This window comes from Chaetura pelagica, unplaced genomic scaffold (assembly GCF_000747805.2).
Source record: "Chaetura pelagica isolate M959 unplaced genomic scaffold, ChaPel_1.0 scaffold106, whole genome shotgun sequence".
Classification (NCBI taxonomy): Eukaryota; Metazoa; Chordata; class Aves; order Apodiformes; family Apodidae; genus Chaetura; species Chaetura pelagica.
This window is the reverse complement of record NW_009954222.1, coordinates 4,248,205-4,275,124: the sequence shown is the minus strand read 5'-3', so window position 1 is coordinate 4,275,124 and position 26,920 is coordinate 4,248,205. Positions and strand designations below refer to the sequence as shown.

The window sequence follows — 26,920 nt, the reverse complement described above, 5'->3', positions numbered from 1 at the left end:
GGCGAGGTATGCAACTTCCTAAGTTTTTCACCTATTCTTCTAAAATAGCAGGCCAGTGGCAGTATTGCCATTAACACTCAGGATCCCTTTAGTATCCGTGGAAGCAGTAGGACTATGATAAACCATTCAAATTGTTACTATTAGAAGAAAGACCACAGAAGTATTAAAAATGACTCTCAGCTGCAACTGACAAAGTTACAGTAAATATATTAAGACCAGAAAGGACCATTGTGATGATTTAGTTTTGATCTTCTGTCCCACACAGGCCACAGGACCAATCAAGTTCAAGTTTTCTTTGGATCAGAACATAAAAAAAAACAACCAAACATTCAAATTAATAATTTTTTTTTAGTACTGAAACAAATCAGAACAACCCCACTTTTCAGTAAACCCTGTCTAGAGCTACAGAGGCAGTAAGCAACATAAGTAAGTAGCATATTCATACAGTTCACTGAATATATTAGTGCTAAATGAAAAGGCAACCTTTCTAGTCCTGGTTAATGACAATATGAACATGGAACAATGGACCCACTAGTTCATCTGACCACGGTGTCAAACCAGGGCCTCACCTTCACCTTATCATCCACCATTACTTTCTCCTCTCAGCATATATAACAATCCTCAATGAAATCTTCAGTCTTTCAGAGAACCCCTCACCTTCTGCCAGGAAATTAACTTTTGTGCTAATTACACAGTTTTTATTTGGCCTCAGAAAAATACTCCTTTGTTTGAAGCTAACGTAAAGAGCAACCCAGATTGTCCTGTGTCTTGTGCTTTGCTCTCTCTTGATCTTTTTACACTGCCTGTTGGTCTTGGGGTGTATTTTTATGTTGTCTTCCATGTCACTGAGAGTTGTTTAACAGTACAGGTCTTACAACCAATCCCAGCAGAGCCTTCCTAGCAAACAAACTCATCAATGATATCTCACTTATTTACATTGAGATGATGTGCCAGCTGCTTGACAATCCATCAAAGTTATGCAAGCAGAACAGAAGCTGCAGTTCCTTAAGGTATGTCCCACATTATGCATTCAATTGGATGACTCCAGTAGACTTTGAAAACAGTCTTAGATAGCTGCTCTGAAAAAGATTATTTTAACTCTTTTTAACTAATGTACAACCACTAGTAAAAATAATTTATGTTGTATCATTTTTGAAGCAATTGATCTGCTTTCCCATTCAATCTTTTTTTTTTTTTTCCCCCTATCAGAAGTGAGACAATGAATTGGTTCCTTCTGCTCCCATATTGCTGACCTTAAAGAACAAAGACAAAGATAGGAATTCTTCCTGAAGAGCAAGTATCCAGTAGAGTAGAAACTGCAGAGTTCAGAGATAAGCATAGAATGCTGTTGTCCTGATCTGGGCCAGGATGAAGCCCATTTGCTTTTTACTGATTATTTTTTTTTCTTCATTGTTCTCTTTTCTAAGCAGCACGCTTGCTGAAATTAACAGCAAGGTTTCCAGCTGGTGGACTGACAATGCCCAAATGCTTAGTCACTGCTGAGAGACCAAGGCTACTTTGCTCCACTTGTTGAATCTGCTGCTTCAGACACTAAAGGATATTAGGAGGTAATTCTTAACTGTGAGGGTGGTGAGACACTGGAACAGGTTGCCCAAGGAGTTGTGGAAGCCTCAACCCTGTCAGTGTTCAAGGCCAGGTTGGATGGGGCTTTGAGCCACCTGATCTAGTGGAAGGTGTCCTTGCCCATGCAGGGGGGTTGGAACTAGATCTTTAAGGTCCCTTCCAACATAAACCATTCTATGATTCTATGGCCAGCATCCAAGGAGGACTCTGTCTATCCATCTCCCTGATCCCCAGGTCGATGTGTTCCTCCTCTTCCTTCGTATCTCTACACTCAGCTCCTGCCTGCCTTATCGCTATCTCTGGAAGCAGTCTGGGAACTCTGTGGGACTGCCTTGGCTCAGGGGAGTGCAGTGGGAGTTTCTGAGGGTGGGAGGAGGTGATAAGGGTTTTGCACATTCCTGCACATATTTGCATATATTTGTAAATATTTTCTTTTATCATTAGTAATTAATTGAAGCTGTCTAGTTTGGTTTTCAATCTGGAAGCCCCTCTCCTTATTCTCTCTCTCCTTTCCCTGTCTGGGTGGGAGGGGATAGAGAGCTTATTGTCATTAGTTTAATTGTTGGCCCTGCATTAAACTATGACAACTATCAAGTCTCATAATCTGTCTGGAGAAAAGAGGTTTTTCTGCAGGTTAGTCACCTTTGGGGATTTTTTTCCAATTAGTTCCTGATTTTCAAGCATTCTGATCCACCCCTGTATCTCAGCAGCTCCACATAAAAAAGGGTAAAACCAGGAAACCTCCAGCCCAAAAACGTATCTGCATGAAGAATTTAGCAATGACAATACTTTTACAATTCAGAGAAGCTTACAAGTGTTGAATGGCTATTATAGTTTATATGTACTACTGATGTGGGTTGTTTTTTTCAAATTCTTCACTTACAGATTAAAATGAGACATTTTCCATTTAGATAACATATCAGGTGGCTTTAAAAACAATTTATTCTCAGCTTGCCAAAGAAAACACCAAAAGACAAGTGATAAAACATGGCTTCTAGAAGTCCCCACACTCCACAGACCCCCCTATGGAGGGAGGAACCTGTGAGATTAGAACCTTCTGCGGGGCAGACATTTAAGAGCTTTGCTGACCAGACAGTTGACAACAAAAGGCAAGACACACTACGTTATGTTTTAAAATTTTGTAAGCTGTTGCTATTAAAACAAAGAGTAGCTGTTTACTTAGAAATAGTTTAAAAAAAAAAAACAACTGAAAAACTTGTTGAGAGCAGGAATTCACTCTGGCTTTGATGCATTCCATTGACTGAAAACTGTTAAACTTCTCAACCCAATCTTTTAGCACTTGTAGCATAATGTACTATGAAACCATTAATAAGACTTTGAACAATACCAAATTTAAGATTTGTTTAACAGCACAGGGATGACAAGTATATTGAAAGATGTTTTTTATAAAGTCTTTTTTACTTTTGTTACCATTTTTACCACAATTCTTCACTTTTATCATTCTTAATGATTGCACTAATTTCTTTTCTGGCTAATATTGCTAAAGTAATGAGAAGATATTAAAAAAGCCCCTTGTCTGAATGTGATGAGACCATAAAAGACTGTTCTCAAAACTGAGTTTATTACCTAGAATGAAGTGTAAGGCAACTAATAGTTTAATATTTCTAGGTCAGTATTTGTCCTCATTTTAAATTCCACTCATCTAATCTTTTTATCTTTTGTTTCCTGTCATAGTGGGTCTCCTAGTGAGATGAATGAAAACAAAGAAACTCCCTCTCCACTGAAAATACACTTTTGCATTTGTAAGAGTGAAATTTCAATAGATAGTGTACAGGAACTCTAGAAAAGCAAATTAAATACTGGATTATGTCAAATTAACAGGGCTGCAATAGCCATAACATTCCATGCATTGCTTTAGTAGTAAGAACAAATTTTGTCAACTAAAGTTGTTTTCAACTGAGTAGTAAACAAAAATGATTATGTATCAATATTAATATGAAATTCATGTTAAATACACATATCCAAATAAAAGATACAAAGCTATACATTTCACATTTCATTTAAAATGTGGATGACAAACTAGTATCTTGAGACATTCCACTCAAACAAGACTTATTCAAAGCAAGAAACTGCAGAGAAGAGAGAATTAGACTAACTTCACAAGATGAGAGGATAACAGGAGCATATTTCTGTGATGAAAATTGCAGGTCAATTATCTGAAGTGGTAAAACAAAAGCCTTGAAATAGAATTGAATGTTATTGTAATTTAAACCAGAAAGCACATTAAGCTTATGATTTGTAATACAAGAAATACATTATAAACAAGTTAAAAGCTTTATAGAATAAGTCCAAAACAATGCTCAGGCAATTATCATCCGTCCCAATCAAAACCTCATTCCTACGTATAGTTGTTTTTAAAGCCTAGAGCCATTTAAATCTAAGATTTAAAGGAAACACCTATAAAGTTTGTCAGGCACCAAGAGTGGTGCTTTTCACATACCTAAAAGTGCAGAAGTCTGACCATGCTGAATAGCTCATGACTTGGCTCATGCCCAAACCTGGTAGGTTCTAGAGAAAAGGAACTCTATGCTTATCTTGTTTGGGGAACTCAATCAAGCGAGGTACCTCAGCCACATCTAATGCATTGAAGACCTGACAGGACAAAGCAGCATCTGGTATTGGATGATCATTTCTTTCTAAGAGGAAATATTTTTTGCTGATTAATTTGCTAGTGGTTTTGTAACCACTCACCTATTTGGAAGCTCAATACTTCTAGTCCCAGTCTACTTTTCCTATGCACAACCCTGGGATCAGAGGGCCTCCCACATGTTCTGCATCTGCTCAGTAGAGTCAATCCATGAGTGTGCAATAACTCCTCCAAGGAAACAAAGTGTCTGTGGCCTCATTATAAAAGTCTTTGTACAGTAAGCCCTGTAGCAGAGATGGGGGGAACATTGAAGTGACAATAAGTGGTGCAACTTTTCTAGCCAAAAGGGCAATATAAGAGTTATTATGGCTTTAAGATCATATTCAAAGAGGATACACTTAATATCTATCATTTTTCCCCACCACAATTTGAGGCTTTGTTTTGCTTAAGTACTTGCTCATTATTAAATTAAACACAGTGTTTTAAAGGGTTGCTATGGCAGTTCAAAAGCATAATAATATTCTTATTCCTTAGAAGTCATTATGCTTACTGGGTTTTTTACATGCAAATTAAAATCTATGCATCATACTATCTGAAAAAAACAAACCCTCTTCCTCCTCCTTCTTTCACAAGTGTTTTAAATCTTTTAACAGCATTTCAAGCCTCTTTTGGTGGTGGTGGTGAAATCTGGAGAGATATTAAGTTCCTTCAAGCTTTTATAAGAAGATAAGCAGCCAGACAGGGAAGAGGTATCTGACAAAGGAAGTATTCCACAGATGCAGAAGCTGCTTCAAGAGCTCATCTCTAACAGTAAATCAACAGAATTCACAGGAACAAGAGACATAATGAATATTTCAACTGCAAGAAAAGCCTTGCTCCTAGCTAGAACTTCCTCCCATGCAACAAAAGCCTGCACAGCATGCAAATTTTTAGGAAGTTAAGGTTCACAAACTCCACACTGCACAGACCTACTTGTTTTGTCACCATGATAATTATCAGCATTAGTAAGTATTGAAACTGAGACTACAGTTTTTAACTGAATTGGGCTGTATCTGCTAGCTCAGAAACTTCTGCACCAGTAAGTTTAGTGTTTCTGCAGCTAGTAAAGAGAAAACCTTTACAGTAGTCTCTATATCAGTTTAATCCATGATTAAGAATGGACAGTATCCCGAGAGTATTACTTTGCTAGACGTATGTGTAAAGACAGACCTTAAAGATGAGAAAAATTGTGGTATCAGAGCACCCCAAAAAATCTTTCCAAAATGAGTGATAATTACTTTCTCTCTGAAAACCTAAATGTAAAGTTCTATGACCTATGTTAGTCAAAAGCCAAGCTAGATTATCACAATGGCAACTTCTGTGATCAAAAATTAGTGGAATTACAAAAAAGAAAATTCCAAAGGTTAGGGAGCTCTGCAAAACCTAAATTAACCAGATTTTCTTCAAACAGTTTTTCCTCTGCATTTTTTTTCCTTAAATATATTGGAAAGCATTGTTGCACACCCAGCTACGGTGTTTTGCTTCCATTCAAGCAAGCAAAGTTGGTTGATGCAACATCAATTCCCTGAGTAGTTTTAGCCCACCATCTAGCTTCAGCCCTACTGATAAAATGACTTCAGGATACTAAGTTCTTGTATTATTTTTTATGCCACCAGAATTTGGGGTTGGATAAAGAAAAGAGAGCCAAATGAGTTTCTCTTCTGCCTGAGGGAATGAAGTTGAGTGTGAACTCAACCATGACCTGTCAAGATCAGCCTGCTAAAATGCCAGTGAGCAAACATGTGGCTAGAGCCTGCTGGTTACTGTCTTTTACACAGAGAGCACAAGAACAGCACTGGCACCATTAGGGACTGGAGACGTGCAAAAAAACCTTATGGCAGCTGTTTTGCAGAGATGTTGGATTTGAAACTGTAGAAATATTTTGTTACTTTCACTTGTTATGTATCTGTTATACACTTGTTACTGAACTTCACAGGCTGGTTTATGGGTGCGAATATCCTCTATAGCTGTTTCATCCTAGGAATCAGAGTTCCTTCCCACAGGTGTTATGTTTATGCATAAGACCCAGAATGATAATTCAGAGCAATACTACATTAATACCTTATTAGTTATTTGCTTAGTAAAGTCTAGAAATCAGATTGCTGCATGTCTCTGAAACAGACACATTAAAGAACAGGGCAATGCAAGGAGTCAAAAGCTGACCAAGTCTGATTTCCAAAACATTTCACATGATTCTAGCAAGCTCATTCGTACACTTTTATTGCATAGGCTGCAAAAGAGAAAAAGCTATGGCTAACATTTTTAGGCAACTTCATTGCCTTTACAGGACAGATTACATGCTTGTTCTTTAACACTAAACTAAACAAAAATAATCTTGGAGACAGTTATATGATTTATTTTATATTCTCCCGAGATGCAAATGTTTCTTTACAAGACTACAGCTTATTCAGAAGAAACACTGAGGGATATGGACTATTTAAGAAAAAAAAAAACCCACCATATGTTCTTGGCAGGAGCAAAAGGGAAGCTCCTTTGTGTTTCTTCTCTAACAATAAATTGTAATGCCCCAGGGAACCAGAGATCTTTGGAAATTCAAGCTTTATAGCAGTTGAGAACAGAGTGCATTGACTCTACTTAGTTCTTGCCAATGTTAACGACTGTTACAGTGATCAAAGTCTAATTTAGCACATTCCAAGCAAGATTATAGTTCTCAAGGCACACAAAACAACATTGCAGACTACAGTTTGCAGCTATGGTTTGAGTTAAGGAAGAAATCAAGCTGTGGTAGTTTTTTTAGTGGCTGCCAACTTCAATCCATGTGAAAAATATTCCTGATCATACTTGTGAACAAAAAGTATATCTAAGTAAACATACTGATGTGCACAAAAATTTCAGGGGTTTTATGAACATCTGAGACCACTTCTTACTTGTGACTTTTATGCCGACTGAGTCAAACCCCACTTTTTATTTTCAAAGGCTAGTTTTTCCACCATCAATAATTTTTAGAGCTGTCTAATGAGGTGCAAGAATGCTGTTTTCATCTGAAGTAGCTGCTCAGATGCAGTACCTCAGTCTTCTCAGTTCTGAGCCTCATTTAGCCCAACATACAGTTCTAGTAGCCAAAGCCATCAGTTGGTAAAGAGATACATGAAGTGTGCTTCTGTAACTCCTGTTGGCTACTTTAGTAAAGGCTGTATTTTCTGTGCTCCCCAAAATAATTGATATATATTTATATTCCAGTTCTGTTTTATTCTCTTTTCCATAGTAACTAGTAACTGAAAGGTTAAACTTTATTTAGACATTCCCAATAAGCATCTAAGTAAGAGCAAAGAAAAAAATGGAATTCAAAAGCTCCTAATTTTCTTCTAAGAATTTAGGCCATGAACAAAATCAAAAGCTCTTATTATTCCCTAGCTAGTATCTAACACAGTTATTTCAAGTAGCCATTTCACTTGTCTTTATTTCCTTGACTGAAACATGACTTTGGACTATGCTGTAATAACATTTAAAGAAGTAAACCTCCCAAAGACCACAAATCACGTTCTGCTAAGCAGTAATGCATAAACCATGCTAAAACTCCCCTGTCCAAAAACTTTCAACCTGAAACACAGAAGTGGTTCCATATGCCACAAATACCGCAAGACATAATAAAAAGTTCACTCTATCATTTGAACTTCACAACAAGAAGTGATATAGAAAGTCATGTGTCAGCACTTAGTGATGCCTTGATGCTGCACCAACAGCCTGCCAATTACTTAACACCACAACTATCTGCTGTCCACAGCACCAAAAGCTGATCTAAGTCTAGTAAGTTAAGCCTTCTCCACTTGTCCCAAGAGTGTGCTTCTAACCCCTCTGTGCCAGCATTAGCTCCTACAAGGCTACAGGGTGAGCTGTTCCAGGAAGCTGTTTGGGAAGCTGACGGAAGACAGAAGATATTGTAGGTAATCTGACAATCCAGAATTATTTCAACAGCTGCAGACACACTGGCTAAAACCTCAGATACCTTAAGTTTTTATCTGAATACTATTTAAATGAGAGCTAAGCATGTCAAAGCCTGGAAAACAATATATAAATAATAATATTCAATTCTGCTTCCTTCAGCACCATATACCAAAATAAAATTTGAATATCTGAATTAATTTTCCTGTCATGCCACTCATATACTCTACAGTTAAGAAATTCTCAGTATAAAAGAAATGCAGACATTGAATACAGATGATTCTCTAGATCTAGTTCTTTGGCTAAAAGCAAATTAATCTTTTTAAAAGTGCTTTCTATGGTATAGCTTGCCATTTACCTTACTGTAGAATTGAGCTGTAATGAAGCATAGCTGCGAAGTACTGGATATGGATACCAGTAATATGAGAGCAGAACAAAAACATTTTGCTACTCACATTATAGTATTCACAAAAAGGTAATTTCAAGAATCAGTACAGATAATACTTTCTACCTGGAATAACTTCCCTCAAGCAAACATAGCATGTAATTAATTGAGTTAAACAATTTCTAGTAGCTTATAAGTGTTTTTGCATCTTTCTCCTTTTCTACTCTCTCAGAAAACTATACAGTAGCTTTTTATTATTAATGAAAATTAATATGTAGGATACAAAATCAGTTTCTTCCTCAAGTCCACATTCAAAAGGGATATTTGGTCTGCAAATTACTCTAGACCTGGAAGTCTCTCTCATGTAATTACACGTTTTCCTGTTTTCAAAATATTCTCCCCTCAGATTCTCTGATCTATTACTTGAAAATAGTAACTATGATTGTTTTGAAATAAAACAACCCAAGACAGTACAACAAGAAAGACAGATTATGAACCTAACCCTGATAAATACCATTAATTATTAATTTTCCTCCCTCAGATCTTGCCATAATTTCATTAATTATAACTGCAGATTAGACAGTTAATGTGGACGCTCTAGTATACACAAACGGTATTGTCTTCCTAATATTTTTGAAGAGTTGTGGGGTTATGCAGGTTTTTTGTTTTGTTTTTTATAAGAGGGTATTAAAAGTGTTAAGATGCGAGGTAGTACAGCGTTTCAGCATTCAGGAACTGCTGAAGCAGGCCCAAGGAGAACAAAAAGGAAAAGAAAAAAAAAACAAATGAAAACCAGAAAAACTCAAACATGAAGAAGCAATATAAAGGACCAGCTTAGAAGTGTGTGCAGTTCTGCAAAGTAGGTTATATTTTCCACATCTTCAGACATCCTAGATATTATAAACAAAAGTATATGCTCAGAAGACTCATGAAAGAACAAAGAGGATATACTGCATAGCTGTCAACTATTCTAGTCTCAGCAACAGCTGCCTTTCAGGAACTATCACATAGAAAGGAGACGGAGCTGGATCTATGAAGCCTTATCATAAAAACCTAGATTCCTAATCCTTTTCTTTGGCATCTTTGGATATGAAATACCTGTCACTTGAGAAAGTGTAAGCTTCAGCAGTATGAAGTTTAATGGAAAGGCTTTTCAAGAGTCTTACATTAATTACCAGCATTATGATGCTAGAATATGGGACCAGAATCAAACTTCCTTTGAAACCCCTGAATCCAATACGCTTCTCCTGTGGAACTTTTCCCAGATATTACTGCTTACTACTAAAGTAATTTTCAACAGAATTACATTTTTTACACATTGAAGTACCTACACGATTGCTTTATCTATTTATTTGCTTCACTGTAGCAAAAAAGTGAGACCAGGAGCCACAGAAAGCAAGAGTCTTAACACAGAACTTGGATCAAACCTGGTTCAAAACCTGGCCTAAAGGATAAATCTAAATTTAGAATATTTCAAATTTGCAAACCTAAAATTAATTAACAAAATGAAAGCTGCTTAACTGTTCTTTAAATTTAGTCTCTGAAAGAAAAAAAAAAAATATCTGGTTTTAAGGAAAATACTAAGTTGTTTAATAAAAACAACAACAACAACAAAACAACAAAACAGTAAACTTCATTAAAAACCTCACGTATTCTAATACAAAAAACCTCCCCAAAAAAACCAGTTTTAATCCAGTCTATAGATGACCTGTGAAAGTTTTATATAGAATATAAAATGTTGATCATCAAAATGGCTAGGAACACAGTCCCATTTTGTTTTCCCCTTTTCAAAACTAGGCAAATTATTCACAGCTATCAAACGTACGAAGCCTGTTAAAGCACTCATGGAGGCAAAACTCTAGCTCTCAGCTTCAACTCATTTGCTTAGCAACTCACCTTAAAGCTACATAGATCACACATACATGATCAATCACAGAAAGAAACTGACCACTGTAATCCTTCTCTTCCAGCAATCATTAACTGGAATGTAGAATCCAACAGTCCACTAATAGTAAAGTTATACAAGCAATATCTTGTCAGATACCTCATACCTGGGGCAAGGAGAGGCAGAAAGAACTGCTTTTCTTTCTCCTACATTACGTAGAAGACACTGCACAAGCCACAAGAAGAAAGAAAACCTCACCTACTGTACTTTAAAGAGAAATGAAGAAAGCAGATGAGCCATTGGAGACACAGCCAAACAAAGGAGGACTCCTGTCTTTGTCACACAAAACACTGCTAGCAACAATCTAATCGATTTTCTTTTTTGTGGAACAGACACTGAAATCTAAACTGGAAATATGACAAACTGCCTTAGTATGACTGAAACAGAAAAATGTTGAATGTTAATTTTTTTATTTAAAGGATTTTTGTTGGTTTTGGGGTTGGGTTTGGCATTTTTTTATGTATCACTCAATCTGTTGGGGATGAAAGCTTATAAATAAATGTATTAGTGAGAACTGAACTGAGTTATTATTTGTATACAAAATCCACAAAAACAATGGCAAACCGAGTATTGTACTATTTTTTTTCCCAAAGTAAGACTTTACAGACTCTTATAAAATATTTATTCCACTTGCATGATTACTATGAATCTTGCAATCTTTCCTACAAATCTGCAACATTAAACTTCAACTTTCATTAAAAATACTACTATATTGGCTGGTTTGCTCCGAAATTAAGCTTGAAAAAGGTCACTCAAGTTATATAAAAGCTTAAAAAGGAGAAAAGAAAAGCAAAACCAAAAATACACAAGCAAGCTTCAGGTCTGGTGTCCCTTCCAACAATTCCACTTGATTTTGTGCCCCGATTTTTGACTGACACAATACTGCAAACTAAGCAATGATCTCCATTCACTGTAAACCTTCAATATATGATTGCTTACATTTCAATTGTATTAAACTCAAAGTAACTACTAACAAAGTGGTTTTAAAAAAAATGAATACCTCAGTCTGACCTTCATGGGCACTGGATTCATGAGTGACACGAATAGCCTAAAATTAAAACATATTTCAATCAGATTTGAAATGAGAGACTTTCAGTGTTTTCAGAATCGTTGTATGCTCTTCATTTTATCAAATGCCAGAGATGTAACTATTTTTGTTGAGTGCTTGTAATAAATAAATTTTAAAAATACATAAACAAATAATTTCAATTTCCAAGGATCTTGGAAGACCAATATTTCAGATTCATCACAGTAAATTCAAATCAAATACCTAACTGGTTGCAATGGCAGTTCTACACAAAGAAAACACTACAGGCAAGTGTTTTTGTTATAATCACTTCTTGACCAGATCAAGTGCTTTGGATAGAAGCTCTGGTCAGACATTTCATGTCCAACATTTTTACAGAAAATGTCATTAAACTGGTACTGTTTCTGATTGGTACTACCTCCCCTCAGCCATATGTTAACACACTTACTCCTGAGGCCTTCACAATAACACAAATCAAACTCAGACTTGGAAATTGTCAAGATTTTGAGAAAGGATCATCACTACCATCAGGAGCAATTGTGCTGTTTATCCCTTTTGCCACTTTGCCACTGCCCACATTTCTGCAGCATCCTTTCAAACTGCACTGACAATATGGCCACAGTACCACAGTACAAACTAGCTCATCTAGTTGCTCAAGGTGCTGGGGGAAGGAGACTGTATTTCAGCAAAATCAGCTCTCTGTGTGCTTTAAAATGCTGGAGCCAAAAGGAGATGGCTAGAAGGCATAAATGAAAGGAAGCAGCAGGACTGTCCTTTTAACTATACTCCCAGATCAGCTTAAATTGTCCATTAAACTGCATCCTAAACCTACCAAAAAGATTATGCACACATTTCTCATCCATTTCAAAGTCATTGTAAACTAAGCCAGTGAATTAATATGGGTGAGGAACCTTGACAAAATCCATTCTGTTGACTGAGTTGAGGGTAGGCAGGAATAATTTAACCTACCAAAGCAGGGTTTTCTTTGTAGCAACTGTCTGATCACAAGGTGACTTTTAAAATAAAACTGTTTTAAGTGCTTCACTGGGTCAAGTCTTAAGGACAGTACCTGCTCATGTAAGTAATTCTTATACCATTTTAAATAATAGTAAAAACACATGATACTAACTTCATAAGTTTCTAGATATTTGGCCCTCTCTTCAGGAGTCATAGATAATGAATCTTCTAGGAACTTTTTCAGTGAAGAATTAGTTTCTTTAAAAAATAAAAAAGACATAATTAGTCTTGCTTTAGCTCCAGATCCATTTAAAGCTTATAGAATGCTTATAAAAACATATTTAAAGATATAACTACATCGTATCTTTAAGACATTGAAGGCTGCCACCTGCTGCAGTTTGCAATGTTTTGAGTGCTTCAGTTTATGGATTAGTATGAAATATTGTTTTTATAATTATGGATAGAAATGCTCTTTGAATAGAGATCGTCTTCTATGAATGTTATATTCAGAGAAAATAGTATGAAATGTATCCTTCCCTCCATGCCTTTCCACAGTCCAGGAAAAAAAGGCAAAAGCCAAAAAAAAAAACAACTCACCTACCAAACAAAAACAACTTACCAAAGTTCATTTTATCTCTGTTGTTTGCAATAGCATGAATTAGTCCAATTGTTCCACAGGCATTGTTAATGGTCTGCTTCATGAAATACACTGATGGTTTGACATCTTGCCCCTTAGCTTTTATTCTTTCTTCTTCTTCTGTTCTGAAGGTTTCATACTAGAAGGAAAGTCACAGACATCTCACAAATAATACAAATAGATATTGGCTACATAATCCAAGCAAAAATAATTTTAAAAAAACAGCAGCTAACTAAAAAAACACTTCAAGCTGCAATTTCTAATGCCTAACACGTGGTCCAACAAGTATATGTTAATGTACCCAATAGCTCTATATTGTTTCTTAAATCAATACCCTATCACTAGCCAAAAAAAGTCACACTTGAAACATCATTTTGAAACACTTAATGTGTTTAATCAGCATGAAGCAGCCTTACATGTTCCATTTTTATATTTAATTTTTTCCAAGAATATAGAATAAGATTAATTTAGCTTGACTGAACAACCTGAAGGACTTGTTTTGTAAAGCTCCTAATTGACTACAATCTGTTATATTGTGTGTTGATTTTTTAGGGTTTTTTTGTTGGTTGTGGCTTGGTGGTTCTTTGCAACGGGGGTGTTTTTAGCGTTTTTTGGTTGGTTGGTTAGTTCTTGTTTGTTTATTTTACAATTTTCTTCTCAAACAGGAAAAAAGAAAGAAAGAAAACTGCAAATGTTCCAGACAACACTGTTCTTTCTCCCTCCTTTGCCTTTTTTACCAGGTTCTTTTGAAGACAAAAATAAAAATTGAAGTAGACAATCTTTATATACAAGTATGACAAAAGTAAGCTTTGAATACAAATGTTCTCAATTAACTCTTCATGAAAACCCTTGAGAAATCTCTCTCAGACTCTATGTACCATCAGTGACAAATAGAAAAAAGACATTTTTCCAGCACCACAATTCCACACTTGAAACTTATCTGAATGTTCTGGATGGTCCAAGTAAGAGTATTTACAAAGCATTTTAATTTGACATCACTTATCTACAAGTCAACAAAATAGTTACAGAACACTGAGACTTCACATGAAAGATTAAGCAGTTGATAGAAACAGTTATGTCCCTTATGTTTCTGAAGGATTAACATGCTGGAGAAAATCTCAAGTAGTTGGCTAGCGGTCATATTTGATTGATCAATGCAACAGAGCACATGCTGATTCTCTGGTTCTGTTTGTCATATGCTTCTTCAGGATGAAATTGCATGCACCTTCTGGAACAAGAGGTTCTTCATTGCCATGGGATGATGCACCCATAGCATGATCCAAGAACAGAAGTTTGCACAGGCAGGGAGGCAAAAGAAAGGTGACAGTCACAGAGGGAGCTCAGACCTGTAGCTCTAGTAGCCAGACAAGCCACAGCACGTAGAAAACAATGCCTCAAAGTTGTCAGAAAGAAAATTTCCTGAAGTCAGTTAGGAGTTTAATAAATTCAAAACCACCAAGATGACTGAAATCAAGCCTCAAAAGTACCGCTTACATAGCTGTTTTGGAAAAACTGGGAGTGCAACGGGTTACAGGATCCAATGAATAAGAGGACTGACCTAGGCATACTTTTCTTTATTTAAATATGTTCTGTTATAGAAGTTAAACTTTAATAGCTAACTCCTTTGTCCTTATAAACCACATGTTCTTTTTAAGACACACAATAAAAGGAAGAAGTTTGGGCAGATTCACCTCAGACTTTTTGGCTGACCTTATCACAATCACATCAGATTTTTATAAACTGGCAGTTCAATATGAATTATACATTTCAACATAGGTAACACTTGAAGGAGAAATGCAAGATGGTCTTCTCTACTTAGAACCGTAAGATGACACAAAATAACCAGGCTTGAAGATTTAACCAAATCAAGTCTTTTGAAGTCTAACTTAGAGGAAGAAGGAGGAGGGGCAATTCTCTTTCATCTTAGAAATTTGCCACATCTGTCCAAGCAGCAAGTCACACTGATACTGATGACTATACTGAAAGTGGATTGAATTTTTGTCAGTGCAACAGTAAAACTCAAAAAGTACTTCCATTTGACAGAGTCCTACATCCTACATCTTATTTTGCTTATGCTATTGTAGCTCTCTGTTAAAAGTAGCAGAACCAAGTAATTTCACAGTGCATATTAAAAAAAGCCTTAAATTATCTGCAACAGAAAAACGTGAGGCATATACCTCTGTACTTCTACATTTGCTTTTCCCACTCCAACTTGAAAAGAAATTGGAAATACGCATGTAAGGTTATCAAAAGAAGGTTCTGAAGGAAGCATCTGGCTGCTCTTGTTTTTAATGAGTAAGGTTAGACCCTCACCTTGATCCTATTACAACATCAATGTACAAGATTCAAACTGTTCATGCCTATTTCATGTACAACAAAATTGATTTGCTGCTTATTAAACAAGCATTTACCTTTTCTGTTATTGGAAAGAGAAGCAGCACTGCACAGACAGGTCTTGGCACCATGCTAAGCAGTTCTGGTTCCATACCATAAACATCTACAAATTGCCAGTCAGGATGTATACCTAACTGTTTGAGAAACTGGAAAAGAAAAAAAGATAATATTAAATAAGTACAATCATATACTTATCTTTTTAGAAATACTTTCCAAAATTTAAGAATAAACAAGAATAAATGAGACTCAAGTTTTAATAAATAAGGCTGAATAAATCATTGTACTAAGAAAGACACACCAAAGTCCCATGGTTTATCTGTTTAAATAACTTTATGAAAGGGAAGTGAAAACACTCCCCAGCACTATTTACTAAAGCATTAAAGCATTCAGGCATTTTGAAAGTGTTTTGTCAAAAAATAGAAGAGTACTGAATATTAACTTTAACTATAAAGCATGGGTTAGAGAACCTATGAATAAACTTATTTGACTCCGTGAGTACTTCAGAATACCTGATATCTGTGCTCATATTGGAGCCGCTGGGTTTGAGCAACTCAAAAAAACCTGTGATCTTCACCAGCCTTTTGAGCAGAGATGCGAGACTACAGATTTTAACAGGTGTACCTTTTAAGGTGTTCACTTACATGAAAAATCTTTTCAAACTATGATCTAGTAAAATTTTTGAAGCAGAAAAAGATCAAGTGCCCAATCATTAGACATTAATAATTAATCCTCAAGTAATTCTTTGTTGCTTCTTTAGAACTTTTTAACACAGTCTAAACCAGAGGCTTTCTGATCATCTTTCCTAGAACACAGCTGTGTGTCACAATACAGAAAGTGATTTTGGATATTCCACCTAACATAAAGCCACGTAAGGAGACAAGAAAGACTGTAGCACCTAACTCAGCTTTCACAACCTTGGCCTACAATTGCAAGCTCACTTTTTAATCCGATACTCCTTTTAAACTCAGCTATGACCACAATGATAATTGCAAAATTAATAACTATACATTATTCAAAACAATAGGAACTAGAAGAACCTAACTGAATTAAAAACCTATTGTTACTATGCACACCCACCATTTATAATTAGAAGCAAAAGCTAAGTGTACACTGTGGCATACATCAATCCTATTTTGAAACATTACTTCTATGGTAAAATAAATAGATTTTTGATAAAATCTTAAGAGATGTGAGAACTCTGAATATATTCCTAAAATTATGCATTTCACAACTTACTATATTTTTGCTAGAAAACCCATATTCCATAGGAAAATCTTAACCAGTCAACCGAGACTCTCATTTTAAAATAAGTATACTGATAAACAATTGCAAATTTAAATGCCTGAAAAAAACATACAGCAAGTAATATTCCTATACCCTCTTTGAAGGAAAAAGAACCAAATCCTAAAGCATTTCTTTAGCTAGCTCTCAACAAAACTCAACTCTGCAGTTCCCAACACTGTTCCCAAAAGTGATACTGTGGAAGACCACAGTAATTTGCCCACTATCTTTCTTAGAGGGGAAAGATGACTTTAACAGCTTCATTATACTTCCTGACCAAAGCTATTTGAGGAAATCTATTTTTTGATACGTTTACAGTAAAGATATTTAAGAATCACTTAAGATAAGCCAAAATGAAAGGCACAGATTACTCTCCTCTTTTGATAACCCATCCGGTGAGCAGCTTTACACATATGCTAAAGGATTCTCCTATTTGAACCAATTCATACCTACATAGATATAACTGTAAGAAATACCGCAAATTAATGTTTTATTAAAACTAAACACAAGAACATACAACAAAATACAAGTGTCTTCATCTAACATGAGATCCCTTCAAATGCCAGTTTCAGCTTGTACCAGGCAAGAGACAAGTTGGTTGTCTTTCAGAAGACATAACCAAGGGGCTGATTCTCAATACTGAGAAATACAAAGGAGACAGTTTCTACCAAGGCTGAATGTATGCACAATAAGCATTCATGAAGTAAGGAAGATTTTTACCAACAGCATCTAGGAATAGCTTGTACAACAGGGCAAAATAATAGAAAATATACATACCCTGAAGTATTGTATATATATACATACCCCCTGCAGTTTGCAGCCAGTTTGAGGGTGAAAAACTTTAACTGCATTATTCTCTTTCTATTTTACACTGCAAATCATTACATAAAAAAGGGCAAGGAAAAACTATTCAAGTTTGAAAGAAATTTAAATAATTTTGAGAAAATTAATACAGCTTTCTGTGTGTCTACAATAACCTATACAGCTCCAACAACACAGATCTAACTCAGTATTTTATTCTGGCTGCATTGTGAAATACGGAGATTTTTCTTCTCATAAGGCAAAAATACCCTTTTCCATATTTTTCTTTTTTTCTTACACTACCCACTAATAATAAAAAACATGGATTAAACATAAATTCAAAGAGAAAAAGGGGGGCAAGGAGGAAAATAAAGTGTCTTTATCAAGCTTTGGGAAATGTTGTTGGAACTTTTTGACTAGTTTCAAAAACAAGACAGTTTTGAAGTACAATAAGAAAACAAGCTCAAAAGATTGCTTATGTAACACACCAAGCTCTTTTGGTTCTTTAAGTCTTGGCAAGATTGGGAAGAAGGACAAATTACAAATATTTTTTTTAAATGAAAAGGGGGAAAAGGGCAAGTGTTAAGTATTCACCAGCTGATGAAACATAAGACATTGCATTTTGAACTTCTCTGCCAAGCCTCTAGGTTGTAAGGATAATTACCATGTTGTTAAAAAAAGAATTACAGTCAAATCTGAAGGGAGAGTATCCGTATTGGTGCACTAAAATATTATTTATATTTATTTGTACTTTTGGTACTTTCCTTATGAAGCCAATGACTAATCTTTCTATCTTTTTTACTGCTGTTATTCAGAACTGTAGGAAATGTAATGCAACTGAAAAAAATATCATTTCTTTTTTTGCAAGATTAATTGAAATAAATGTACAAAAACCCAAAATAAACCCGACGCTTACCTAGAAAAAGACCCCACAACCAAAAGACAGCAGTGCTAGAAAGGTCAGATAAGGCTACTGGACAGATGATTTTGGTTCTCCTATCCTGTTCTACACCACTGGGGAAAAAAAAACCCACAACAAACCAAACTAAAAAAAAACACAAGAGATATCCTTCTGAAAATTTACTAAGTAGATTATACAAAAAGCCAGCATGAAATCTGTGTAAGAGAGACTGCCAGATGGGTAACAGATGAGTAATAGATGGCAAAGTGAGAAGAACCCTTTAAACAAATACATAATTTTTTTACATTAGGACATGCAAAGAAATAAAAAAGTTCAGACAATGACATAGCCAGCTAAATAATCTTGCAACTGGGCCTGAATAGATAAAAGAAAGGTAAGGCTGTATCTAGTCAGGTCAGGGAGAATAAATTTTGCAGAAATAAAAACAAGTTCATAGGAATCAGGCAAAGTTCTTTAGAGGGACAAAAACCCATTTAGATGTGACAAGGTCATAAAAAGAGATGACATAAGCAACAGCTTGGCAAGTTACACAAATATCTTAGTAATAACTAAATGAAACCTCCTTAGTTTCTCCCTCTGTCTTTTCCTATACCAAAGATACTGGTAGAGAAAGGAGTCAGTGATGCACAAGGAGGTGAAGCAACTACTCCCCCACTGACAAAAGCATTCCTGTTGTAGGACAGCAAGCAGTTTTGTAAGCTTTTTAGACAGTGTCATTCATAGGGGGTGACCTTTGCTGCTTTGAATTCCAATTATTCAGCAATTACTCAAGCCATGTTATTCTACAGATACCTACAGGACAGAGCAGTTAGGGTACTTTACACTGTATCTGAGAGCTGACTCAGCTGTTCACTTTCTCATAGTTTAAAGATACTATATAGAGTAGCTGTATTTGCATCTGCACAATAGAGTATTAGATACTCTTTTTCAGTCACTGCTTATCACATTGCTTATTATTTTTAATGTGTCTTTGAACATTTACTTTAAAACATAAATAAGAAAGTACTTGGCTACATTAAAGTCCTACACAGGGTGAGGAAGAATAGCAACAAATCACCACATGTCAGCATCTAGTTTATTAACTTTTTCAGACCATTATTTTTACTCATTGTCATATTTGCAATTGTCTCTTCTCTTCTTGTGTTAAAATACCTTCCTGAACAACACTTCTTGGTTTTGCACTGGTCCATTCAACAAAAAGTCACTTTTGGAATTGCTTCCCCCATCTCATCTATGCTTCTGAATTTCTCCTTTTCCCTCCAGTATTCCAGAAGGCCCTTCCTTCTCTTCTGATTATTACTGTTTTCAACTAGCTAAGAGAGAGTGCAGAGAAGATGGAGACAGACTCATCTCAGCAGTGCACAATAGAACCATCAGAAACAATGAACATACAAGGTACACAGGAAATTTAAATTTGATAAGGAAAATATTTGAAAATGTGAAAAATAACAAACACAGTCAAATGTTAGCGCAGGCTGCCCAGGAGACTGTGGGGTCTCCATCCTTTGAGGAATTCAGATCTTGACAAGCCCTAAGCAACCAGTTTTGAACAGAACATGGCTGGACTACAGAACTCTAGAGGTCCTTCCAGCCTACTTGGTTCTATTCTAAATCACCACAAACTGTATGTCTAAATATTAGTTAATAGTAAAAGACATTGCAATAAACTCATTTAAGCACGTTATAATAAGTTAATTTAGACATTTATGTGGTATAACCTATGCTGTTTACATTGCTGGTACCACTACTTAAACCTACTATTAACTGTTAGGCATTGAGTTATTTACTTCAGCAATTTAAAACAGTTATTCTGGCAACAGTTACACAGCCAGCAGGACATTTATTTATGGGGTTGATGGAGATGAGGGAAGGGTAAGTGGGGTACTTCTGAAGTACCTAGTGCAAAAATTGAATATTGTCCAAAGTAGCCATATCTCTTCCACTTTGTCACTTGCATATAAAAACAAAGTAAGGACACTGAAACAAAACAAACTTTGAAATTTCAGTGCAATTAAAGTTGGGCAGCATTTCAGCACAGTGTATTTCAAGAATGCCATGTTCTAAATAGTAAGACATTGTACTGAAGGTTTTCCACATTTTACTGTGCTATTTATATACAAGCTGGAACCATGAAAGCATAAAAACTGGCAAAATGTACAAACACTTTCAGTCACTCAGATGCAAAAGTAAAAGAGATTTTGTGGGAAGAACTAACTGTTGGAATCCTCTTCTAAACGCAAATGCAAACCAAGATACCAGGAAAGCCTACTTCTTATTGTACTTCTGCTCAGTGGACTAAAGCATCACTGTATCACAACAAAGCTACAGATAAGACTTCCATTGTAAAAATCAAAATATATCTATGGCTTTAGGAAACTGGAAGGACTACATCTAAATAAACCCAATTAAGACAATAAATATTTTGTAACTTTTTCATTAAAGCGTGAGAATTTTTAAACTTTGTAAAATCGAAGTTAATTTTTTTCCTCCTAGAAAGCGGTAAAACAGCATAAAGTATGTCTGATGGAATTATCAGCAAGAAAAGCAAAAGCCAGAAAAAACACTTGTATTACAATTTCTATGAATTGACAAATAGATGGTTGTATTCATCAGCCCTTTAAGTATCCAAGTCTTATTAAACTAATCTGTAATACAAATATAAATGCAAAATATTTTGCTCTAAGTTCTTTTTATGTCATTTCTAGAGGCATATTACAAAAAACTTCTATTTTGGAAGAGAAATTTCTTTCTAGAAATACAGGAAGCACCCAAACAACATTTTATTGTTTAGGTATTATGAGGATGCGTTCTATTTCTTTCATTATGACATTTGTGGAATTAAAATGAAGGTATGATCTTTCAATGCTTTTTAGTGAAGGCATCTTTCAGACAATTAATTAAAATGACTGAAGTGACAAGATGGCAGCAGCTGTAGAAACTTCAGCTCTATACAGCAGGTCAAAATGCATCTGAGAAGCAACAACACGGCTGTAATTTAATGAAGCACATTATTCTTCTTTACCAACTACTCCTCACTTAGAGTGACCATAACATAATCTTGTTCAAATAAGAGATGCTCTATTATAACAACCTTACTAGGGAAATTCAAGATGTATTCCAAATTCTTTAGTATCCTCAAGTGATGTATTTCAGGACCTCATAATAAATACAGTCCATTTATGATAACTTTTTAAAAATTTGTATTTTTTTCAAAATTTGCAATGAAGGAGGACAAAAGAGAACACTTTCCAGTTCATAAAAATTCTGACAAATTTTACACCCACAAAATTCTTATCCTTCCAATTGTGTAGTTTCTTCAGGGTGTCTAAAAGAGCAGCACTGACTTAATGCTCCTGATCTTCATCATGACAGGTATGTATTTTTCTTACATATCCATCTAGCAGTTTTGTAACTTACTACTCAGCACACTCTGGTGTATGTATTGAACCAGGGTATCACACAGGCCACAATGCACAGTGCACAGAAAGCTGGCCTAATCAGCTGACCCAGGATGCCTCTGAAACTGCCCCAGCAAGCAAGAGCTTTAGAATGTACCGGCCCAGAGGTGCAGCTATTGAGACACTGATTGAAAACAGGACACTACATTATGCTGTGAAAAACATTTGAAGACCTGTTTCTGTGATCCAATTATTTGTAATGGGCACAAACTAGATCAATCCACTCTTCCAAATAAGTTGTTATGCATATTATTTTTACAGTAAAACAACAATTGGATGCTACTAATTCTGCTGGTCCTTTAAGCCAAGGAAAACGTGGAAGCAGGGAACACCACCTTCAGTGTAAGATAAACTACTGCATTAACCACTAGCACTTATTTTTCACCCACTGCACCCCATTCACTTAAACAGTGTTGGAGGTAGTAAGGATTTCCTTGTTACAATTAGTTTATGTTATTAAAACAGAAATAAGAAATGGAGCAAAAAAGAGCATAATAAAGGGCCAAGGCCAGAAGCAGCAAGTACAAATAAAGGAACGAAATACATGGGTTTTCTTAGCTTTGAATTACTGAGGAATGTACAAAGACTGATCTAAGTCAACCCTTCAACCATTTGTATCAATAATGCTCTAAAACCGAAACCAAACTAAATTTCCCCTTTGTAACATAACTACCTATTTAAACTCAGTAAGAGACAGAAACAGCTTGACATATTTTAAACTAAAAGCCATCAGTCAACAAGTGATCTCTCAACAGACATCTACAATCTCTTCCTATTTGTCCTTATGCTTGTTCTTTGCTATGCTGTGCCACAGCCTCAATGCTTCCCTTCTGTTGGCTTTGTGGAGGGCTTCTGGGGTATTCTCTTTACAGAAAGATACAAACCAAGTCCTGGTCTTCCACTTTCTGAGGCTACACTCAAATAAAAGGCTGGTTTCCAAGTATGCACACAATCTCCACAGTTTCCACTGTGCTTGCAACAGAAGAGTTAAACTAAACTCTCCCAACCCACAACAACAACAAAAAAAAGCTTAGCTAAGTATTTTCAGGACATCTCTTTCTGTTCACATCTGACATCCTCTCACTGCAACACAGTATCTCATCTATGAATACTACCACCCAACACAGGAATCATGGGTGCTGCCTCTTCAATTACTTTGATCAGTAGGGCTTTCTTTTGGAGAAGACTGTATGGTAGTGTTGCAGGGCTCTTTTAGGAAGAGCAAAATCTGTTTCTTTGAGATAATTAATTATTCCCTGTATTTGTCCTACTGTAAAACCTTAAGAAATGTGTTCCATTACTGGAACTGTATCCAGTTTCTACCATTTGTTCTATGTTTTGTGATCTTTCCTGTCCCTGTGACTTTAAAGCCACAGGTGTCAGGGACATCCATGGATGAAAGTTATTCTATTTATGTAGCTGACTCTCAGTACCTTAATGGCTTTTTTAAAAAAAACCAAACCAAACCAAACCAAAAAAACAGAAAAGAAAAAAAAAAGGAAAGTAGGGTCAAAGGCCTGAAATATAATAGTGGCAGTTAACTAAGCACCAGAAAGTAAGCCGTATGTGGCAGGAGAAACCCAAGCCACAGCCAACTCTCAATGGTTTAACTCCGAGCTACCTGAAGACAGTACTTGAGCTTCACAATCAGATAGAGTCAATTAATCTATCCTTAGCTGGATGTAATGAAGGCAAGGGTCGACAGGGTACCTTATCTAGGAAGTAAGTATGTTTCTTCCAATGTGTGAGATGAATAAGAGAGATCATGGGAGATCAAGAAAGATAACCACTGATACTACTTTTTTATTTATCTGTGTTTGCTAGGCAATTAATAATGGGTTGCAAGTCAGACTGAAGCGACATCATGATGACAAACAATCAGCTTGTGTCTGACCTTTTCACTCCAAAAATGTCTATGCAGTCTGACATATTTTTTTGGTGGTGGTAGAAGAAATGGAGAACAAGATACACGGCCAAACACCATCTCGTGAACACTTGACAGATTAACCATATGTTCTTGCTTCCTCTCTCCTATTAGTGGGGGAAGGGTAGCACCTTGGGGCCCCAGCTGAAGGTCAAAGAAGAAACCATTCCCTGTCATGACTGGTATACAAAGTGAAGCTTTGTAAATGCTGAATCATCAGCTCCTTCTGGATCAGATGTGGCCTAACAATTCATTCTATCAGACTGGAGAAGTGGAGGAGGAAAAATAAAAAAGTATTGTGGCAATTCAACTAGCACTGTATGGTACATTTAACTACGCTGACTTCTCTCCCAAAATCACCACTACAGATAAGTGGCAGTGGTATTCTGAATGAATCATTGCTACTGGAGATCCTTGAAGCCAAGAAAGAATATTCCTCACCAGCCAGTTTCTGAATCATCCAATATTTCTAACACATACATGCAAAGTGAGGTTCTATATACACCAAGGATTTCAAAATTCATCTATTATAATATAAATGCTTTCAGATTGAGAAAAACTTTCAAGAGGTCACATACACTATAACTGAGAAATAGCAGTTCTTCTCCTTTATGATCTGAATTTCTACCACAAAAATTGAAATAGTTTCAAATTTACAACTTACATTTCAAACCTTAGAGAGCACACAGTATGGTAAAAAACCACATTAAAAGCAAATGAACCTGCATTTAGTACATTTCCTTTCTAGCTGCTACTGAGAAAGGGAATGATTGGTACAATCACCAAAATAGGCTAAGCATTTGTTAAATCCTAATGACAGTTCTGAATACAATCTAACACTTTAGAATCCATGAATCTTACAGGTGACTGGAATATGTTTTGCTTTAAAGAGTCCACTACCATACCTAGAAATAACATTAGCAGATGTAGTATGTTACAAGGACAGACCTGGACTAAAGTAAAGACAACATAAACAACAAGTAGCAAAAAAATACCCAACCCACCAAGAAACATATGGCTATATGTCTATATATAGAGAGAACATGTATTAAAGTAGACACATATATTTCAGCTATTTGGAGCACACTACTGGGTTTTTTGTTTTTTTAAATCCTGAAGAATTCTAGAATATTTTACAGCATACAGACAGACTATCACATAATTAAAAAAAAAAAAAACCAAAAAAAAACTGTCCTAGCAATTAACAGGATTTTTTAAAAATGAATATGCATTCAAATCTCTAATTACTATTATTGTTGTTTTAAACATAAGCAGGATGTGAGTAACAAGTGACTAACAGTGCTGTTGTGCAGTTTACCACTGTATTAATGAGATTAAAAGAACAATGACTAATAATGCAAGGTGTATTCAGATGCAACACTGACTACTTTTTCCTTTTTTTTTTCTTATTTATACACCTCTAGACCTACATAACAATAACAACCACTGCTCAGTTAAGATTGGCAAAATATAGTGATGGAGAAAGTCTAACTGGTCTTAAGAGGCCTTTTCTGTACAGAAATCTTAGTAAGAAATTCCTTGTGGAGTTAAAGTTCCTATAATCCCTCATCATCCACAATTGATAGATATCATTAATACAAAGCCAACAGGCAAAAGAGACAGACTTTGAACACACTGAGAACTGTTCATTTAATGTTCTTCTAAGATTTTCTCCATATAACATAAACATACAAGGTAAGTCACTAGTTCATCCTCCTCAATTTCTACTTTACAGCTGACAGGACTTTATTTGTACTATGGTGAGCTCATGTTAACATCTCAAAAGTGAGAAGAACTTGGAGAATTTGAAGTTATACTAGTCATTTATTCAGACATATTTCCTTCCAAACTGAAATTTAACCTCTGAATTTCAAAATTAAAATAGAAAACCAAAATTGTAGCACACATTCAAGAACAGTTGCAGGAAAGGTTGTTAATCTTAACTCAGGACTGCAATTAAAAACTTCTCAAAATCATCCACAGCAGCAATAATGCAAGAATTGTAAAATTATTTATCCTAGGAAACTATAAAGCCAGGTACAGAATGACCCAGAATTGAGTAACCCTTCACTCTTCTGCAGATTCAGTTAGTATAGTATAGCTGCAACAAAATAAATACATCCTTCACACACTGAAATTCCTAATTTTCAAAATATTTCAGCAATATAGTTCTAAGAATACTATCTTACTGCTCAAAGTCTCAGAGTCTTTTGGCTTAAACACCACCCTTAACATTACCAACAGGCCTGCTGGGATCAACATCTCACCTCTAATGCTTGTTAAAGACACTCAAAACTATCCCTGAAAACATGATGCAGCTTTGGAGTGTATGTGATTTCCTTTCAGATAGAGTTTACCTAGTGCTTACAATGTTTTGTGGACTAGAACAAGCTTCTTTTCTCTGGTGTGGTTTCTACTACACCAACAAAACCAGCAACAACAAACCACACATTACTGTGAATAAGCAGCAAAGCACAACTATGGTAAAATGACCCTATTTCTTATGGTCAAGGCCAAAGAAGAAAGAGACTGCAACACACTGATGTAAGCAGATCCACAGAAATGCACAAAGCCATCAGATACAGGTCCAGCACTGGCACACATTATGTGCAAGCACATAATAACGTTTTAACCATTAATTAAAACCCATCTTGAAATAAGAGATCACGCTACATTAAAAGTTAGAACACATCTATTTCTTTTTTTTTTTTTTTTCCTTTTACTGCTCAGCTTTTTCTTTCCATCGAGCACGTTTCCACGACACCAGGGCACTCGGAGATTCCAGAAAGGCTCCCAGCGGGACCCAGCACTGCCAGGCGCAGCGCGGACACCCGCGGGGGAGGAAGGGGCTGGAGAAGCAGGAGCCGCCACCGCGATGAAGACGAAAAGGAGACGGGCCTGAAGCTGTAGGAGGACTAGGGGTTACCTCAAACGAGAGCTGCTTACCTGATTCGTGACCTGAAAAGAAAGCGGAGAACAGAGGGAAGTTAACACTGCGGTCCCACCCGCGCCCCAAGACCTGCCCTGCCCTGCCCTGCCCCGTCCCCTGCCGCAC

At 36.0% G+C, this 26,920-nt stretch overlaps 1 protein-coding gene across 1 annotated transcript in view; it reads right to left on the bottom strand.

Annotated features, from left to right (window-relative positions):
- The window catches only part of UCHL3 (ubiquitin carboxyl-terminal esterase L3 (ubiquitin thiolesterase)), a 39,675-nt gene extending 12,856 nt beyond the window's left edge, over window positions 1-26,819 (bottom strand). The window contains exons 1-5 of the mRNA XM_010003496.1: window positions 26,812-26,819; window positions 15,497-15,625; window positions 13,068-13,224; window positions 12,621-12,706; window positions 11,465-11,512 (exon numbers count right to left, since the gene is read on the bottom strand). Coding sequence (XP_010001798.1) covers window positions 11,465-11,512; window positions 12,621-12,706; window positions 13,068-13,224; window positions 15,497-15,571 — 366 coding nt within the window. The 5' untranslated portion in view covers window positions 15,572-15,625; window positions 26,812-26,819. The remainder of the gene's footprint in view (window positions 1-11,464; window positions 11,513-12,620; window positions 12,707-13,067; window positions 13,225-15,496; window positions 15,626-26,811) is intronic.
- Between the last annotated feature and the right edge of the window lie 101 nt (window positions 26,820-26,920).